We start from the raw sequence: 19,418 nt of genomic DNA, 5'->3' as shown, positions 1-19,418 counted from the left end.
AAATCTGGGAATCTTGACCATTATATGACAGAAACTGTTGCATACAAGACACACAACTATTAGAGAGCATTCAAAGGAGGGCTCTAAAGATTATGAAAGGCCTAGAGGGCAAAGCATATGAGGAGAGGCTGAGGTTCCTTGCACTGTTCAGCCCATACCAGAGGAGGCTAAGGGAAGGCCTCATGGTGGCCTGCAGCTTCTTCACAAGGGGAGCGGAGGGGCAGGCACTGAGCTCTGCTCTCTGGGGACAGCAATAGTACCCGAGGGCATGGCATGGAGCTGGGACAGAGGAGGGTCAGGCTGGGTGTTAGGGAAAGGTTATGCACCAAGAGGGTGGTCAGGCACCAGGACAGGCTTTCCAGGGCAGTGGTCTTAGCACCAAACCTGTCAGAGTTCAACATTCATTTGGACAATGAACTTGGATGCATGCTTTGATTTTTGGGTGGTCTTGTGTGTTGCCAGGAGCTGGACTCAGTGATCCTTGTGGGTCCCTTCCAACTCAGGAGATCCTATGATTCTGTGATTCTATGTTTGTAACTGGAGCCCTATTTTTGGAGATTAATGAACTATCCTAGTTAAACCTCCAAAAACAGATTCCAATCACGATAATGCTAGACTACTTTCAGAAAATATAGTCTTGGTAAGATGGTGAAAATCAACGTATAACTACTAGGAAGGCGTTGATATTTTAAAAGATGAACACAAAAAATAAAACAAGAAATTCATAAAAGGATTGGATACTTCTCCAGATAATAAGTATACTGAGTATCACAAAACAAGAGATTGTTTTGTGTTCTGCTCTTGGAGATTACGAGACCACTATTACACACTGGAAAGCTCCTTGTTCTTTTCTGAAATGAGCATATTTTCTTCTTTTATTTGGAGGACATAAATTATAGATGTGGTAGTCCCTTCAAATACACAGGAAAGGTTAAAATTCTGAATTTATGAATTTTAGAGTTCTACATAAAATTTATTTTCTTCTGTTCTTAAAGTCAAATCATAGCTCAATACATTTCCCATTAAATACTGCCAAAGAGATTACAAACAACATAAGTGGACTGTGTGAATGCATTAAATAACTGCTCTGCAGGTATAGAAGGAGGGACAACTCTGGAAAATTTCACAAGGGCATATAGTCAGAAGTCATATAAAACTTCACCTTCACCTGTAGTAGTCTCACATATGGTTCAGTCTTAAGAATTGCTTTAGTTCTCACTTCTACCCAGCAGCAAAAAACAAATTTATAAGCTTTATAGATCACTCTGACAGCAGTTACCATTCTGATTGTTCAACAGCCCACTAGGGTTTTAAAGCTGATAGAAACATCACATTGGCAGTGTGGAATTCAAGCAACATCTCAAAATAATATGAAGATAGATGGACAGTGAACTTTTTTTTTTCTTTTTTTTTTTCTTTTTCTGTAATCTGCACAAATTTGTCTGAATTGTTCATGCCTAGACTGTACTGAATATATGGTTAAATACACATTTGTAGCACATAAATCTTTCTGCGCTCATTTACATGCATTATTCCTATCGACTTGTCCTCATTCCAAAATAAAAGTGTTCCAAAAGGCTTGAAATAGTTAACCTGCTAACAGTCCCCTATATCTTACACACTCTAAGTAGCAAAATGTAACTCAAACTGAAAGTGACAGAAAATGAAAAATAGATGTGGTGTTTCAGGTTTGGAGCTGTAAATTATCATGTTATTCATTGAACTCTCCCTAGGCTCAGCCAACCATACATCATCTGTCAATATACCAAATTCAGTCTATAAATTAATGTCATGATTTTTGTGCTGTCACTAAATGTATGCTATTCTCAGGGGAGGTCAGGAATCACAGAAGTTACATTATTTTACAGGGTGATACATATCCACAGATCCCAGGAGATCTGATCTATATTCCATGTAGATGAGCAGAAGCCTTTTTATCTCAGTTGATAACTCCAGTTTCAGCAAACTTGAGGAGAGGAGGTGGGGTACTATACCAACAAGTCCAAAGGTAAAGTATATGCCCAAACACAATATGGCTTGTCAAGTAGGCCTGAATTAAGATTTTGTATCTTTTATTCTAGTTACAGAAATTAAAATTAATGGAAAAAGTGAAAGAACCTAGAGGTCTACCACCTATGTACTTCTTTGTTGGTATCTTAAGACTGAGTCAATGACATCCCAGTACTTTCCAGAAAATCAGATTGTTACAGGATTAGGAGCTTGAGTGAATGATAAAGCAAATAGTTGTGCTTCAAAACCAAGAGTCTTAATAATACCGGTCCCAATAACAAATACATAGAGACACACAGTAAATGATAAACAGTTAAGTAGAATTGTCTTAAACTTGCTTATTTGCTAAGAGTTCCTTGATGTATCAATATATCCTTACATAAATGCATGTTTTCTGGGTCCTAGATATGCTTGTTGGAATTAAAAGTTATGAAGATTTCTTTTACCTAATCATACAGCCCGAATAGTTCCATTGAACAAGGCTTGCCTCATCACAAGTCTAGCATCATGTTTACTGGTATGAGCAAGTGAACAGTTTTCTGTTTTGATTCCATGGCAAAACAGATGAGAAGCACGGTACTTTTGCAGAAGCATGATGCCTTCCTAACTTAAAACTGCACTATTTACAGACCAGAGCTGGCTTGCAGCAGACTGGCTTGGCAGGAGAGCATGACTGGTTGTATGCATGAAGACATAACAACGACAACAAAAATTCTTTATTGACTTTCCCTTTCATTGGGCAATGAAAAATACAACCCTTTTCAGATGAGACCTCTTAACATGGTGCTAACATTTCTGCAAGGTTTTAAAGGATAATTCACAAGGCAGTGAGGAACACCTAGGGGTGTTCCTAGAGCTGGATGGGACTTTTCTGACTAAATGGAGATTTATCCAGACCTAAATGCACTGTCAGAAACCTCTCTGCCTGTCTAATTGGCAGGCTGCTGAAGAATCCAGGATTTCAGCATCAAGGACAATTATTTCATGTTGATGGAAGTCAAAAGTCCAAAAGCCTAGGGAACTATGGCTGCACTAGAATAATTACTCAGGCTCTGGAGTCCTGCATAAATTTCCAAGAAAAATATCTTATTTAAATCTCCTTTTCACAAGCACATTTTTATATCCATTTTTAAATTGCAATTTTAGAACACAGGATGTGGTAAATGTGAAACCATACAAATGTACATTATTCTGTTTTGTAGTGCCAGGTGATAGAAAATATAAGCCTAGGAAAGAAATTGAGTCCATGTCTTCTGGGATTACATTGAACTTTTTAAAAAGTAAGTCTCATTCACTTCTCTCCCAAAGTACCTACTACAGCAGAGGACCCTGGAACAAATTACTCAGTTTAAAGCTACCACATGCATAACGCAGTGTGGGATGGATGGATTAATCAAGGTGGAGAAGACAGGCTTTTGTTCTAGTTTCAACTATATGCTGGTATGCCATTCTCTTTTCAACCTTAGCACTTCTGATACATTTTTGTTCCTTTTACTTATGTTCAAAAACAAAACAAAACAAAACAAAACAAACATTCTAAACAGACAAGACAATCTACCAGGAATTAAATTACAGTATATAAACATATATACACTAAAATACATATAAATACATATACACCTACAAATAGTTACAGATTCTAATTTCTTAGGACAATCTCCACGATTACTTTCAGCTTTTTATTCTATTACAAATATAGATAGTGATTATTTTCTTCATTTTTTTTTTCCAAGCTAAGACACCCTATATTGTTCTGTATTGCCTAATAATGAAATTATCAATTGACTGAATGACAGGCAGACCATAATTTCAAATGCAGTGGCTATTAAGAATTCAGTTCTATAATATAATTCAGTTCTCATTATAATAAAAACAAGGTAATATGCCTAAGAACCTGAATAGCGTGAAGGAAAAACAACCTTAAGTATAATGAAAACATTACTAAGCCTTTAGAAAAATCCTGAAGCCTTCTATATTATGGAAAGTCAGTAAGATATGACTTTGCTTAATGTAGAATGACAAATATTTAGCATGAGCTGTTCTGTGAACACCAGAGTGGTTGTTAACATGGATGTTTAAATGGTACTTTTAAAATGAAGGCATTAAATTTGCTTGCAGTCTTACCCTTTTCCAGCCCAGTGTGTCATTTCATATCTTGAGTCCCACATGTAAGAAAGCATTATAAAGCAACCCTGGAAAGCATTTAGCTTCTGTCTTATACAAAATACTCAGCAATATGAATTAGCAGCCCTTTGGTTCTGTTTTTCAGGAGAAAGGAAGCATGGACCTACTCATTCTTTAGAACATAGTTAATCTATTCTCATGTAGTTTGGAAAGACAACTATTCTGTCACTGACATTCATTTATGCTATGAATTATACAAAGGATAAAACAGTATCTCTATATCTTTACTTCACAGGACTAGAAATTATTTATGGTATAGTACATTTATCAAATCCCCTAAGAAACTCAAAATGGGATCAGGAAGAAATCCTGTTATATATAGATATAAAAAGTATTAATAATTTTAGATTTCAGTTTTAGGGTAAACAGCCAGAGGGCAAAGAGAACTTTTTTTTTTGTTTTTTTTTTTTTTCTTGTTAGCCAAATATTAGACAATGTTGTTAGACAGCATTTTTATAGACCTGTGCCATCACACTAATACAGCCTTTGTCCTGGTACAAAGCATGGTGGATGCAGATACTGCAAGATTCTTTAGATGTTTAGCAGCTTAGGGGAAAAAATAATTATGAAACTTTTTATTAAAATCTATGAAATAATTCCATGCCTCTGCATGCCTGACATCCTGGACTTCACCAGGATGTGAAGTCTTCACTAACCTGCCTTCAATTTGTGCTCATTGGAAAGTATGTCGAACTTCTAGGGCAGAGGCTTTGAGATTCGTATATTTGTACAAGTCTCTCTACGATCAATATTCAGCTGAACATGCACTATCTACCACATGAAGCTGGAATCTGCTTTCTTTCTCCTGTTTGCCTTCTGCGAACAGGCAGATCTTTTTCTACTCTTTCACTCTCGAGGACTCCTACATGCTCTAAAATGGATGATTTGCTATTATCTTAACTATCTTGCTTGACTTTTGTTCTTATGGGAACAGTTTAAATTTCAATCCTTCTGAGTAGAATTGTGATAAGGAGAGCACTTACAGTGTCTACACTTCAATATGTTTGTTCAGGAAGAAAGAATAATACAGAACTTCTCCACTTATCTAGATCCACCATGTTAAACATTAGTAAAGACTGTCCAGACAAGTCTACAGTAAGTGAACAGCAAGGGCAACTGATTGGTTATCATATCTGCAAAATACACAACTATGCAATGGAACTTTACTGAAAGACAAAAAAAAAAAAAAAATCAGCTTCCATGTGTTTTGACCTTCAAAACCTTAAGTTTAGAGTTTCCCATGTTGCAGTTCCAAAGCAAGTTTACCTTTTTGAATTTCTGCAGCTAGAAGTCATACAACTTTTCTACTTATTTTGCCACAGCCTTCATGTGTGCTCCTGCTAGGCTGGATGCTGACCTTGTTTCCTCACTGTCCCCCATTTGCCCTATAAACAGGGAATGAAGCAGTTTTCCCAGCTCAGGGGGGCCCTGTCTGGGAGAAGTCCTGATGGTAAGGATGAGGAAAAGGCTGAGGTGCTCAATGCTTTCTTTGCCTCAGTCTTTAGCGGCAAGACCGGTTGTTCTCTGGATACCTGGTACCCTGAGCTGGTGGAAGGGGATGGGGAGCAGGATGTGGCCCTCACTATCCATGAGGAAATGGTTGGCGACCTGCTACAGCACTTGGATGTACGCAAGTCGATGGGGCCGGATGGGATCCACCCGAGGGTACTGAGTGAACTGGTGGAGGAGCTGGCCAAGCCACTTTCCATCATTTATCGGCAGTCCTGGCTATCAGGGGAGGTTCCAGTCGACTGGCGGCTAGCAAATGTGACGCCCATCTACAAGAAGGGCCGGAGGGTAGACCCGGGGAACTATAGGCCTGTTAGTTTGACCTCAGTGCCAGGGAAGCTCATGGAGCAGATTATCTTGAGTGTCATCACGCGGCACTTGCAGGGCAACCAGGCGATCAGGCCCAGTCAGCGTGGGTTTATGAAAGGCAGGTCCTGCTTGACGAACCTGATCTCCTTCTATGACCAAGTGACGCGCTTGGTGGATGAGGGAAAGGCTGTGGATGTGGTCTACCTTGACTTCAGTAAGGCTTTTGACACCGTTTCCCACAACATTCTCCTCAAGAAACTGGCTGCTCGTGGCTTGGACTGGCGTACGCTTTGTTGGGTTAGAAGCTGGCTGGATGGACGGGCCCGAAGAGTTGTGGTGAATGGAGCCAAATCCAGTTGGAGGCCGGTTACTAGTGGAGTCCCCCAGGGCTCAGTGCTGGGACCGGTCCTCTTTAATATCTTTATCGATGACCTGGATGAGGGGATCGAGTGCACCCTCAGTAAGTTTGCAGATGACACCAAGTTAGGTGTGTGTGTCGATCTGCTTGAGGGAAGGAAGGCTCTGCAGGAGGATCTGGATAGGCTGGACCGATGGGCTGAGGTCAACTGCATGAAGTTCAACAAGGCCAAGTGCCGGGTCCTGCATCTGGGGCGCAACAACCCCAAGCAGTGCTACAGGCTGGGAGATGAGTGGCTGGAAAGCTGCCTGGCGGAGATGGACCTGGGAGTACTGGTTGATAGTCGGCTGAATATGAGACAGCACTGTGCTCAGGTGGCCAAGAAGGCCAACAGCATCCTGGCTTGCATAAGAAGCAGTGTGGCCAGCAGGTCTAAGGAGGTGATTATCCCCCTGTACTCGGCTCTGGTGAGGCCGCACCTCGAGTACTGTGTTCAGTTTTGGGCCCCTCGCTACAAGAAGGACATGGAGGTGCTTGAGAGAGTCCAGAGAAGGGCGACCAAGCTGGTGAGGGGTCTGGAGAACATGTCTTACGAGGAGCAGCTGAGGGAGCTGGGGTTGTTTAGCCTGGAGAAGAGGAGGCTCAGGGGAGACCTCATCGCTCTCTATAGGTACCTTAAAGGAGGCTGTAGCGAGGTGGGAGTTGGTCTATTCTCCCACGTGCCTGGTGACAGGACGAGGGGGAATGGGCTAAAGTTGAGCCAGGGGAGGTTTAGGTTGGATGTTAGGAAGAACTTCTTTACTGAAAGGGTTGTTAGGCATTGGAATGGGCTGCCCAGGGAGGTGGTGGAGTCACCATCCCTGGAGGTCTTCAAAAGACGTTTAGATGTAGCCCTTAGTGATATGGTTTAGTGGAGGACTTGTTAGTGTTAGGGCAGAGGTTGGACTAGATGATCTTGGAGGTGTCTTCCAACCTAGACGATTCTGTGATTCTGTGATTCTGTGAAGGCTATTTTGTGGGTCTAGTGTTTTAAAATTTAACAGCTGGCAGTTTTACAAAAACCACAAGTTTATCTTCACAAAATTTGTTTTGTTTAATGTTTATTAATCTTAGAAGTAAGTTTGCACCTTACTTAATAATCTAAAAGTGGCTGAAAAATGTGGAATTTAATAGCGTAATACCAGATCTATCAAAGGTTATCTCCTGGAGATAGGGTAATATTTTCTGTATTCCTTCCATTCACTACTTAAACATAATGCTAGTGTGTCAGAAAATTGTATCAATGTAGTTCATAAACTAACCACAGAAAAATGAGGACCAACATAAAAGCAACTATGAGAAATGACTCAAAATCCAAATATTTCTAATTTATAAATGTTAAAGTCAGAATAAAGGTGCATATTTTTAGGTAGGCATGAAATAATTAAGAAATAAAAGTCAGTATTAATGATAAGGCAACCAGTGGTCAATAAAAAGAGAATACACATCCTAAATATTAATCTTCAAATATAACATTTATAACCATAGATTGAACTTGCCCTGAAAGTGGAAAAGTGTTTCAAATATTATGATCAAAAAGAGAGAGGGTAAGAATCGATCTGGATATTTAATCTCATGCAATGCCCGTGTTTTCATCTTTTTTTAATCTCAAAAAAATTGTGGCACATGTGGAAGTACGAACATATATGTGAACTCCAATGAACCATTCATTCAGGCCCTTCATTTTTAAAAACAAACAAACAAACAAAAACAACAGAAAGTGGAAAATAAAGGGTCATAAATTTTCGTATGGCAATCCTCACTGCTACAACAGAAACATACATCTTGCAGAAAGTTTTCAACCGTACAGATTATATATATTTTTTTCTATAAGCAAAAGGGGAGCTTTGCTTGTGTTCCCTTTTATGGTACCAGAACTCTGTTTGGGAAGCTGTTCTATACCTTCAAATCCACAAAACAGTGGAAGCCTGGTTGTTTTTAAATCTTATGTAGCCATTGTTAGTAATAACAGCAAGAATGATCACTAATAGTTCATTTCAAAGACTCAGTGTTTCACTGTGATTTTAATCCAAAACCTCCAGGGTTCTTAGCTGTCAAAGGATATAGTGATATGAATTACATCTAATATTCCAATGACATCTGCCAAACTATTCAAGCACAGGATACGGAACAGAGTTGTCTTCACTTTTTCTTGTGAAAACAATCAAGGAGAAAAACCCAGCTCATAATCAGTGGTAATTTTGTAATAGTCCAAAAGCTTTTTTAGTACAAAAATAAAGAGAACTTGTGCCTTTTTTCAACAAAAGAAGCTTTTTTATTTTTTTTTTTAAGAGAAAGCGACACCAGAACATTGTGCAAACAAGTTTAAAAGAAGAAAATGGGTACAGAACTAAAAGAAAAAAAAAGTCACTTGACACAGTGTATCATTCTTTTTCAACAAAAATTATTTTATTTTTTTTTTTACAGTTAAGACTTCTCAGAAAAGCCGAAAGCTTAAGAATATAAAAGAAAAGGACTGTTTATTTTATGGATGTATAAAAAAGCTTTATCAAGGTAACAATCATAGCAACAACATATGCAAGCAATTAAAATGGTGGATTCAACTAAAGCAACTGTACATATACTATTATTAATTAAGCTGCATCAATATATTGTGTTGATGCATGAGTTACTTCAGTTGTGTAGAAACCTCACAGAAATTTCAAATAGTCTAAACTGACTTTTTGCAATAACCCATTTCTATTTTCCCCAGGGCTTGTATAGTGGGAGTTTTAACGGAATGCCAAAATATAGCCTCTTAAATATAATGAAGATGTTTCTTAGCTGTGATGACTCTTGTAACTGCAGTTTATGTATGTCTGGGAAGAAATAAACTTCTTCAGTTCACCTACTACTTTGCAGAATAGGGCATTGTACTGAAGAGAAGCCAGACAAATACCAGTATCCTGGGGGTGGCCTGCATTTGCCTCATGGTTTGAGTTCTAGAATTGCCCTATGGTTTTGCCCCCTACTTTCTGTTGCTCATGTCACTCTCATTTTATACTCAAAGAAATCACTGAAGTCACATTTCAGACCTAATTTATTGAGTTGGTCATATTTGAATCCCTATCATTCAGACAAAAATAGTAAAAACAAAATGAAATAAACAAACAACAACAACAACAAAAAAGCCCACAAATATTTTCCTTTTATTAATAGGTTTACAACTTCATCAATTTCCTTTACATTCTGTAGTTGGGAAATTAAAACAAATTTGTCACAAACCTGTGCTGCACTAAGCCGATATGAACAAGGAACTTGTATCACTTAATATTTTGTTGGCATCACTGAAGGAAGAATCATGTTCCCATGTGGTCTATCAGTGACCTAGTGTAACTCAGAAATCTCATTCATCATAAGCTAGCTGTTATTCAGTCACAATCCTCATCGTGGTAGCAACTTCCACAATAGTACCACAAACTTTAATCAGTATTCCTGTCCTTAAATTTAATTTTCTTGATGGGCATGCATAGCCAACATTGCATACTTCATTCTATCTACAGCTTTAGAGAGAACTTACAGGGCATTTCAGAATGCCTGTCCCACCGCAGACACTTGGGTTACTGCCACATTACAGACATTAAGCCTTGCAGGAAGACGAGCTTCTCAATAGCTACATTTGTCTGAGCATAGCTATAGCTATACAAAAGACTAACAGAACACTTACCTGGAAAACAAACAAACAAACAAACAAACAAAACAGACTTTTTAAAAATGGTATTACGGAAAGACAGCACCTCTAACACAGTAGCTAGAATGGTTCTACTTTGTTTGAAGTACCCTCGGAAGTTCTGTGCTTTGTAAAAATACCAGGAAATGTGGCAGGTAAAGGATGAAGGCATTTTCTCACATGGCAGCACTGCACCAAGGTATACCGGAGGTAATCCTGCCCACATGCCCATTTTATTTAAGCATAGGATAAATGATGCAAAAGGGATGGCTGCAAAACATGTTAAAAATCATTTATTTTACAAATGCCCTTACTGCTAAGCAGTCATTATATCTTCAGTAATGTTGCTACGGCTACTTGAATGTCCACTTTTACCTTCTGTATTTGTTCTTGTGATAAGGTCATTTCCTCTCTTAAAATTATATTATTATTATTATTATTATTATTATTATTATTATTATTATTATTATTATTATTCCAACAGTAGTATTTTTTTCAACCTTTATTATGCTGGAGTAAATATGCTAGATTTCATTCTTATTCACAGCGTTCTACCCTTCTACTTTTAACCTGCTTATACATTTGACAACGCTAAATTTTATCTCAATGTGTTAGCAACCTGAGAGTATTGCATTTTCTCTGTCCTATAGCAATTGATAATTTCATGATTCTTGATAATGAGATTGTTAAAATTCCCTTAATGACAATAACTTTCACATGACTTTCAGGAAGGCTGAAACTGAAACATTAGCATGTTCCTGACTAAGGTGGCAGCAATTTCCCATGGTCTGAAAAAGGAGTCCTGCTGTTTAGAGTCTGTCTTAAACTGAATGAGTTATAGACTACTTTTCATGTTATATAACCAGCCATGAATTCTCATTATTTTACTTCTATTAAATAATTCTAACTGAGAAGATTTAAAAATATTTCTTACTAATCATCAAACTCACAACTTTGTCTGCTAGACTGGAATTCAGAAAGAAATAAAACAGCAGCAAGCATGTTCCTTCTCTCCCTGAAGACGGATGATTCTTCTTTAAAGACTTGTTATCCCATGCTTTTTATCAGAGTACTGTAATATCTGAGAAGGGTTTGCTCTTCAAAACATTTCAATAGACCTTCAGAATCAAATAGATTTCTACAACTGTTGTAGAGTTTGGGAGTACGGGTGGTAGTGATGGGAACAACTAGATGATAACAAAGGCATATGGAATATTTCTGCTTTTCTACAGAATGTTTTCATTAGCAAATGAAGATTATCAAAAATTAGATGATCCTCAGATTTCTAATTTGATGAAATCCTAATGGAAATATGAGGGCTACAGCACATACAGAGCTCAGGCTTGCCAGCAGCTGCCTTGAAGGCCATAAGCAAGCTGAGGGCCTAGAAGCCGCAGGAACTTAGGAAAAAAACATAGGCTCCCAAACAGTACAGTCCATGGACTGGTATCACAGCTCTCAGGCTTTCTGTTTTCCAAAGTGTTCTACATCTTTAGAGTCATATTTTAGATTAGAATATATTTTACCATGGTTAATTTCATAATTAAGAAAGCAACATATGAGAGAAATGTGCTGTTTTTCATCACACACACTTTGTTTCAGACTGCACAGAGAAAGATACCAATTCATACTATCAAAACCAAAAATGATACGTGTTATTTTAAAACATTCGCAGGTACAACTTTGACAAGAAACCTATCTCATATTCTTCAGTCCCCACATACCTAACCCACAGTACCCACATACCTCAAACCTAACTCAACTGAACATCACTTCTTCCTCCTTTCCAAGAATTTTTTTGACCCTATGCTCAGCAGACCTTTTGCAAGCGGATCAGGATCAGTGTTACTGCTCTTCCATTTGCCTCTGGAGGTCAGGAGAATAGGAAGCAAGGTATCTGCTTCTGTATATTTAGAGACTTCAAGGTAGAAAACTATGAAACTTTGGTCTTCTAAGTAATTCAAGAAGGTCAAGCAGCTATGATTCTAGAAAAAGATTTTTGACTGAGAAGAAACCATTTGAGCAATTCTTTCCCATTGAAGCCATGGGAAAGAAGAGGTATTATTAGATAAAAGATATTCCAGCTTTGATTTACACTGCTTTTCACAACTCTAAGACCAGCCTGTTTTCTATCCACTTAATCATCCCATGAACCGTCAATTTTGGGGGCTATGGAGGAGGTTATGGGAGGCTGTCAAAGGTTGGTAAAATCAAAGTGCACCAATGTCTTTCTGTTGCCCACAGTGCCTGTCGGACACCTCCATCACAGAAAGCATGATTTATATATGGAAAATTTTTTGGGTGCTCCCAGGTACCTTGCTGTTCTTCACGTGTTTATAGCTGTCTTCTTAGAGGATTTGCTCCACAACGTTCGCAGGGACTGAGATGAGGCTCACTTGCCCACAGCTATCTTCTTGCCCTTCTTGATGATGGGTGTGACATCTGTCCTTTTCCAAACACCAGGAACCTTCCCAGACTGCTATAATCGTTCAAAGATTCTAGAGAGCTGTCTAGCAATGCCACAGGCCAACTCCTTCACACCCTCTATTGCATCCCTTCCAGTTTCATGGAGTTGTCTATGACATACAAGTGATTTAAGTGAGGACTGCCTCTGTCTTCCTCTACTGTGGGATCTACTTCACTCCTGCTGACTGCTAGGAGGTTCAGGCACCTGGAAGGTCTGAGGAAAAGCCTCACCTTCTTACCAGAGAAAAGCAAGATATAAAAAAGGCTTTGAGTACCTCAGCCTTTCCCATGTCCCTTGTCACTAGGTCCCCTGGCCCACATTTACTTAGCCCTCCTTTTGTTGTTGATGTACTTGAAAAAATCTTTATTGTCTTTCTCCATGGCTAGTTTCAGCTCCAGCTGAGCTGGAGTTTTTCTGGCTCCATTCCTGCAAGCACAGACAAGACAATGTCTCTGTATGCCTTCCAAGTAGTCTGTCCCTGCTTCTGCCTTCTGTGTGCTTCCTTATGTGTTTGAGCTTAGTCAGGAGGCCATGTACATCCATACTGGCCTTACACAATGCTTTTCGTCTGCAGTATGGAAATGACAGTTCTGGTGCTCAGAGTAGGCTGTCCTTCAAAATTAGCCTGTTCTTCTGGGCCCCTTTGCCCTCCAGGACAGTTCCCCATAGGATTCTGACAAGCAGGTCCCTGAACAGAGCATTGCCTATCACCAGTTTATTGATCAACTGCATCAAGAAATTGGCTTCAATATGTTCCAATAATCCAGATTGATTTTGTCCACCTGTATTGACCTCCCAGAAGATATTGGTGTGCTTAAGTTACCCAAGAGTACCAAGGCCTAGGACTGTGTGGCTTTCTCCACCTAACTTGAGAAGGCTTCATCTGTCTCCCCTTGTTGATGAGCAGGTCTATAGCAGAAATATACTACAACATCAGCTGTGCTGGTCTGTCCTCTGATGTCTGCCCACAAGTACTCCACTGGTTTGACACTTTACCCAAGACTCCACTCACTCAAAACACAACTCTGAACAGAACATAATCTTAAGGTAGAGTGTCTCATACTGCTATGTTGTTAGCACCTTAAGGTACCTGCATCTTTTATACACACCTGGGTTCAAGATTGAGAAGGTACATCATATCTTTTACAGAAGAGAGGGATGAGAGATCCAGACAGCCTGAACTTTCTTAGGTTTGCTCCTTTGGTGAAACATGCCTAAGCTATCAAAAAGCTGTCACTTTAAAATATATCTGCACTATAGTAACTCTAGGGAAGGAATAAGATCTTTTCGTTAGAAAACAAGGGGAATGTATGTGTTGGCAAATGGAAACATTTCTGTAGAAGTGATTTCTGTGCTGTTGAAATATAATGTAAATGCTTTTATTAGATTATTAATCATGTTAAGGTAGAGAGTCATTAATATTTATACACATAAGGAACTGAAGACTTTAACGTGAAATACTTATCTAGTAAACAGCTATCTGATCCTAGGAAGCCATTATTTTTCTGTGTTTGTGTTTTTAAATTTAAATTAAAAAACAGAAGTCTTTCTGTCAATCTGTCTTTCATGATGGGATATACAGATCAATGTTTGAAATACTTGATCCAAAATCCACACAATTCATGATCTTACACACTTTTAACCTACCAGCTCCCAGTGTTTCTTGAATTTTGTTGCATTGTACTTAGCTAAGATTGTAAACAATGCAATATTTGTATGATAATTTAAAGATATAATTTTAAAATGCACAATTTCAAATATGTCAGTTAAAAAACCAAACAAACAATGACAACAACAGAAATTTCATCAGTAACAAATCTAATTAAAAAAAAAAATCAAGTTAACTATTCCATAGGACACAGACATAGATGTATATATACTTGCATTTCCAAACAAGAAAACAGTGCACTTTAACAGTGCAGTGTTCAGTGTCTCACAATAACTACCTGTCATTATGTACCATGATTCTCAGTTCTGCTCTCAACTTAATTAATTCATTATACTATGTAGCTGTTCAAACTGCAGACTACTTGACATCCAGCTTTACTATATCCTGGGGTTTTAGCTGTTATTTACCTCTTCTTTGCAATGGAATGATAATTATAAGCTTAGCAAATGCCTATAGCAAAACTTGGTAAAAAACTGAGTATGTTCCACATCTTGACTTAATAATACCCCATAGGTAATGTTTACTCATTTTTACAAGTTTAGATGAAAATCTCCAGTCTTTAGGCATCTGGATGCAGTCAAAGATGAGTAATGGAGGAAAGAGCTCTATAACACCCCTAATATCTCCCAAAGTATATTAAAAAAAAAAAAAAAGCCCCAAAATGTAAAACCCAAACACCAAAATTCTTGTTTACAACAAATTTCTTTAACTTTAGGAATTCTCTCTGGTGTTTTAAGTTAATTCATCTGAACAAGGCTTTGATGTGTAACTTGATTTCCTCAAGCTCAAGATGCAATACCAATTGCTTACCTGACTCACACGCAAATGTCTTTGACGTCTCATCATGAAAGATAATTGCCACTGCATGCTTCTTTGTCTCGCGAGGCAATCTAGTTATGTTTTTGATATTGTGCAGCTCAGTTACCTTAAAATGAAGAAAAATATTTTAGGTCAGTGAATAAATAATACAAATAAAAATACTAACCACCACAACTCAATTCTTACTACAGTCTATTCCACCTTCCCCCCTCTCGGCTAAGGCTAGCTAAATTTGTAGGTTTGTCATTGACAAAAGCAAATAAATAACTAGAGTCTAAAGTTGTAAAACATTCTACAAAATTCAATATATCAAAAAGTGAAGTATATTTCTCTAATAAAATTCTGCTTGAAAACACAGATACTACAATGATACTGAGAGCCTTGTGATACTTTATAATATTTATAATAATTATAATAATCACTACATTTGTGTGGATAGATCTTCATTTCTTTAGAGTGTAATTGTCATCCTCATCAGAACTCACAAATTTATTTTCCAAATATTAGAAAAGCTTATCAAATAAAAAAAAATACTCTGAAAGCAAATTTACAGCATAAACCATTCAATCTATTTCCAGCTTCCTTTGATGCAAGTAGATAACTACAATTAACAAAAATGGAAGAAGAACATGTTATTACAACCAGGGCTGGTAGCACAGCCTATATTAAGCTGCTTAGCACTTACCATAAAATGTTCTTGGTTACTTGTAACTCTGTGCAAACTTTGTCTGTTTATAGTTAGGTTTTCCACCCAGGCAGGACATCTGCCTCAGGCAGAATTCATTTCTTTCAAATGTCACCCACGGGGAAAAAATGGACTACAAGTGGGTGGGGTTTTATTTATTTATTTTTGAGTTCTGATGATCCCTGTGTGTAGCTCTAGCATTCCTTTCAAGATACTTGGAAGAATGTTTTTTATGAGACATAGGTTTTATATTTTGCGGTAAAAAAACAAACAAACAAACAAACAAAAAAACATGGTAGGGCAAAGAGATTCCTAAAAAGATTCAGAGCAGATGAGCAGTGACAGCCATCAGTGACAGCCATCAAGAAGCCAGGGAAAGAAATTGAGACAAAGCATGAAATGGACTGTACAGGTGTTGTTGAGATCTTGACTTCAGCAAAATTCACTCCAGTTTGACAATGTCTTCAGCTTTGCTAAATTAGAAGTACTCAATGACAACCACTGTTCTCTTCTCATTCCCAAATCCTGTGATTTAATCACAGATAGATATCAGATTAGTCAGGTATCATTTACCCTTGGTGAACTGATGCCATCTCTTCCCAATCACTATTTTCTCATTCACATGCCCAGAAATGTGTTTTAACACACATTTCTGGACTTGCTCCATGGTTCTTCCCATGGTCTAAGGTGAGGTAGACCTGTAGTTTCCCCAAGGCGACCTTTTGGCCTTTCTTGGACATGGGTATAACACTTGCATTGCCATTGGGTTCCTAAGCCAATAGGGCTTTGCAAGAATGCATTTCTTTCTCTCTCTCTCTGTTCTTTTATTATTATTATCATTATCATCATCATTATTATTATTATCATCATCATCATCATTATTTATTTATTTGTTTTTATTGTTCCTTAGAGGGCAAGAGAGGGTCTGAATACTATAAATACCACTACCTTATTCAGAGAATGTGTATGACTGTACATAATAAACAGAAAAATCTTAAGTCTTGTTACATTAAAGAGTAAATGTTTCTTCCTGGAATAACTGGAAAGGGAACATAAATGCTTTGAATAGTGACAAGAGGACATATTAAACCTTCTTTCAATCTCTCTCAGACAGTAAAGACATATTATTTTCTTTAACATTCAAGTGTTAAAGATTACTAAAAGTGCTGCAATGCTGATAAGTTTAATAAGAGATCCAAAACAGAGTTTACATTGCTGGCACCAAAGTAACATAATATTCACAGTAATTTTTGTTCAGACCTTGGTAACTGTAGACAACTAAGGAAGCATACCTACCTATCTGTAAAGATGATTTTATGGGTTGTCTTGTTGATCAGTACATAAAGCTGATTTAATTTAATATTGACAGAACATTTTCTATGTAAGACCATTTATACACTTGGAAATACTGTCAGAGTGAAATGAACAAACAAAATAATTTTATGTGCTGGTGGGAACTTCATGTCTGAACAAGACTATCAAAACAACACCAAATTTTGACACACTGCTCTTCAGTACCCACATGAGAGATTCAGTAGAACAAAATGCAAGGCAAGTGAAGAAAAGCCATTTAAAGCCATTTCCATTCAGGGGAAGAAAGGTTTTGTTTTAAACACATTTCAACTTTGTTTCCAGAATCATACTGCCTCCCCAGACAGCACAGAATTTCTTATAACTCCTGTGTGTTACCTACATGAATTACCTCTTCCCAACAAAAACTGCTTCTTCCAACTTCCTGACATTTTTTTTTATCATTTTTTTTTTTAGAGCCATTCAGAGTTTCATGCAGGTCACATTCCTGTTGCGTACATCCTTCATACTGGACTTATTTCAAACTATCATGAGATATTGTGAGATATCGCTTTTCTCATCAAATGTTTTAATGGTTTAGCATGAGTAGCCAAAATATTTATGGCAGTTTAAAAAAAATAAATAAAAGTATATATATATATATTTTTTTTAACACATTGTATCTTACATCTTGAAATACTTGAAATATGAGTTGGTATTAACAAAGAGAGAGGTCATGCTAACAAATATGACTTCTACTGAATATGTAACTTTTAATATCAAATGGAGGTATGAATTTTTGCTTCCATATTCACCTTTTGAAATTATATTGTATGCTTCCCTTCACAATCAGAGCAGAAAGACAGACACAAGTGTAATAATGCTGTGAAAGTCTTTCCTCCCACAGCTAGAGAGAACTGAAGTTAATCAAACTCTGAATTCTGGGTTTAATGCCAATGAAGCATGAGTCATTTTTCTACCCACTGAATGTTTGCAATTAAAAAATAAACACCTTATAATTTATATTATTTTGTATGAATGAAAAACAAACTTTGGTTTGGCAACTAGACTGCTTTATCTCAGTGAGTTTTAGAAGTTCAAAATTTTGATATATTAAAAAAAAACTTTTTAAAGGGAAATTGCAACTATTTGTATCAAAAAACTAACTCACTGAAAATACTGCTGTTCTTTACAATAAAAATATAGTATTCTGGAACTATCTACCATTAGTAAACCATTAGTATACCATTAGTAAAACCGTATCATAAAGAAGAAAAGAATAAGGAGAGATTTTAATGTGCTGAAGAGCCTTGCCTAGACTTTACACAGTACAGGTGGAAATATAACAATATTGGGATTAAAATTTGCCTAAAAAATGGTATATTAGTAAAAAAAAATAAAAAAGATGAAAATCATTTTTCTTATTTTCCTCCCCTGCCAACACCTTCCCTACTCACAGTTATGTCCCTCTAGACAAAAGCAAGAATAAACTTCAATAACAAATAAAATCACTATTACCCGTTCACTGAGTAATCTTGCAAACGGATTTGTTGCCTATCCTTATCTTTTGTGATTTCTTCTATTAAGCAAAATAGATCCTTTTGTATTAAGCTATGACTATATAGCTTACATGTTTTTACTAATTTTAGTATGTTAACTTAGAGCTTTTCTCTACTAGATATCGGCACTATCACTTAGTGCACGACTCCATATGGAACTCAGTGTGGTACATGTAAGGGACTCCTAGCACCTGGCCTTCTTCTCAGTTCTCCTACTCCTCATCAGTAATTCCTGCCTCATATGTCCATCACTCAGCATCCCACACATACTTTTCCTTGGGTTTTATTTCTACTTGGTTTCTTGAGTTTATCCTGTATCAATCTCTAAAACCATTTTATTTGTTTCTATGATGACAATGAACACTGGTTGAAGAAAGGAATATAGGTAATAGTTAATTTATATGTAACAAACTTTCTTTGCCAAGCTTTTTGTTGTTGTTGTTGTTATTGTTCATTTTTCTTCATATACAAAAGCTTTTATTTTCATTCTTAGTGGGGCTTTCTGACATAGCTATAGAAGAGACATCCATCTCCTTTACTTTTGTTTAAGATTTGGTGAAAAAGGACCTAAGACTGAAGATCTATGTGGTGGAGGATATTCTGGGATAGGTATAGGCCGCATCTGGTTCCGACATTGCAAAATTAGGCCAGGCTCGGTTTGTAACAGTGTCTCAGTGCAACCCATTAGTCTTGGTTTCTGTAGTTTGCTTCCTCTCATAGTCCTGAATTTAGATTACCACAAAGTTTCCACATCAACATAAGTAATCACCAGCATAGCCTCAGGAAGAGAAATGTACTTGATCTGTACACAAATTTTTTTGGTGAGCCTCAGATTGTTCACCAAAATGCA

At 37.3% G+C, this 19,418-nt stretch overlaps 1 protein-coding gene across 4 annotated transcripts in view; it reads right to left on the bottom strand.

Annotated features, from left to right (window-relative positions):
- DOK6 (docking protein 6) overlaps window positions 1-19,418 on the bottom strand; it is a 238,630-nt gene that overhangs the window by 109,282 nt on the left and 109,930 nt on the right. For all 4 annotated transcript variants that reach the window (XR_014579799.1, XM_083824245.1, XM_083824243.1 and 1 more), the window contains exon 3: window positions 15,026-15,140. Coding sequence is in view for 3 of the 4 variants with exons in the window: in XM_083824245.1 (XP_083680371.1) it covers window positions 15,026-15,140 (115 nt within the window). In the remaining variant the exon portion in view is untranslated. The remainder of the gene's footprint in view (window positions 1-15,025; window positions 15,141-19,418) is intronic.

Source organism: Anser anser, assembly GCF_964211835.1.
Source record: "Anser anser genome assembly, chromosome: 2".
NCBI classification, from domain to species: Eukaryota; Metazoa; Chordata; class Aves; order Anseriformes; family Anatidae; genus Anser; species Anser anser.
Note: the sequence above shows the minus strand (reverse complement) of the source record. Positions and strands in the feature narration are given on the sequence as shown.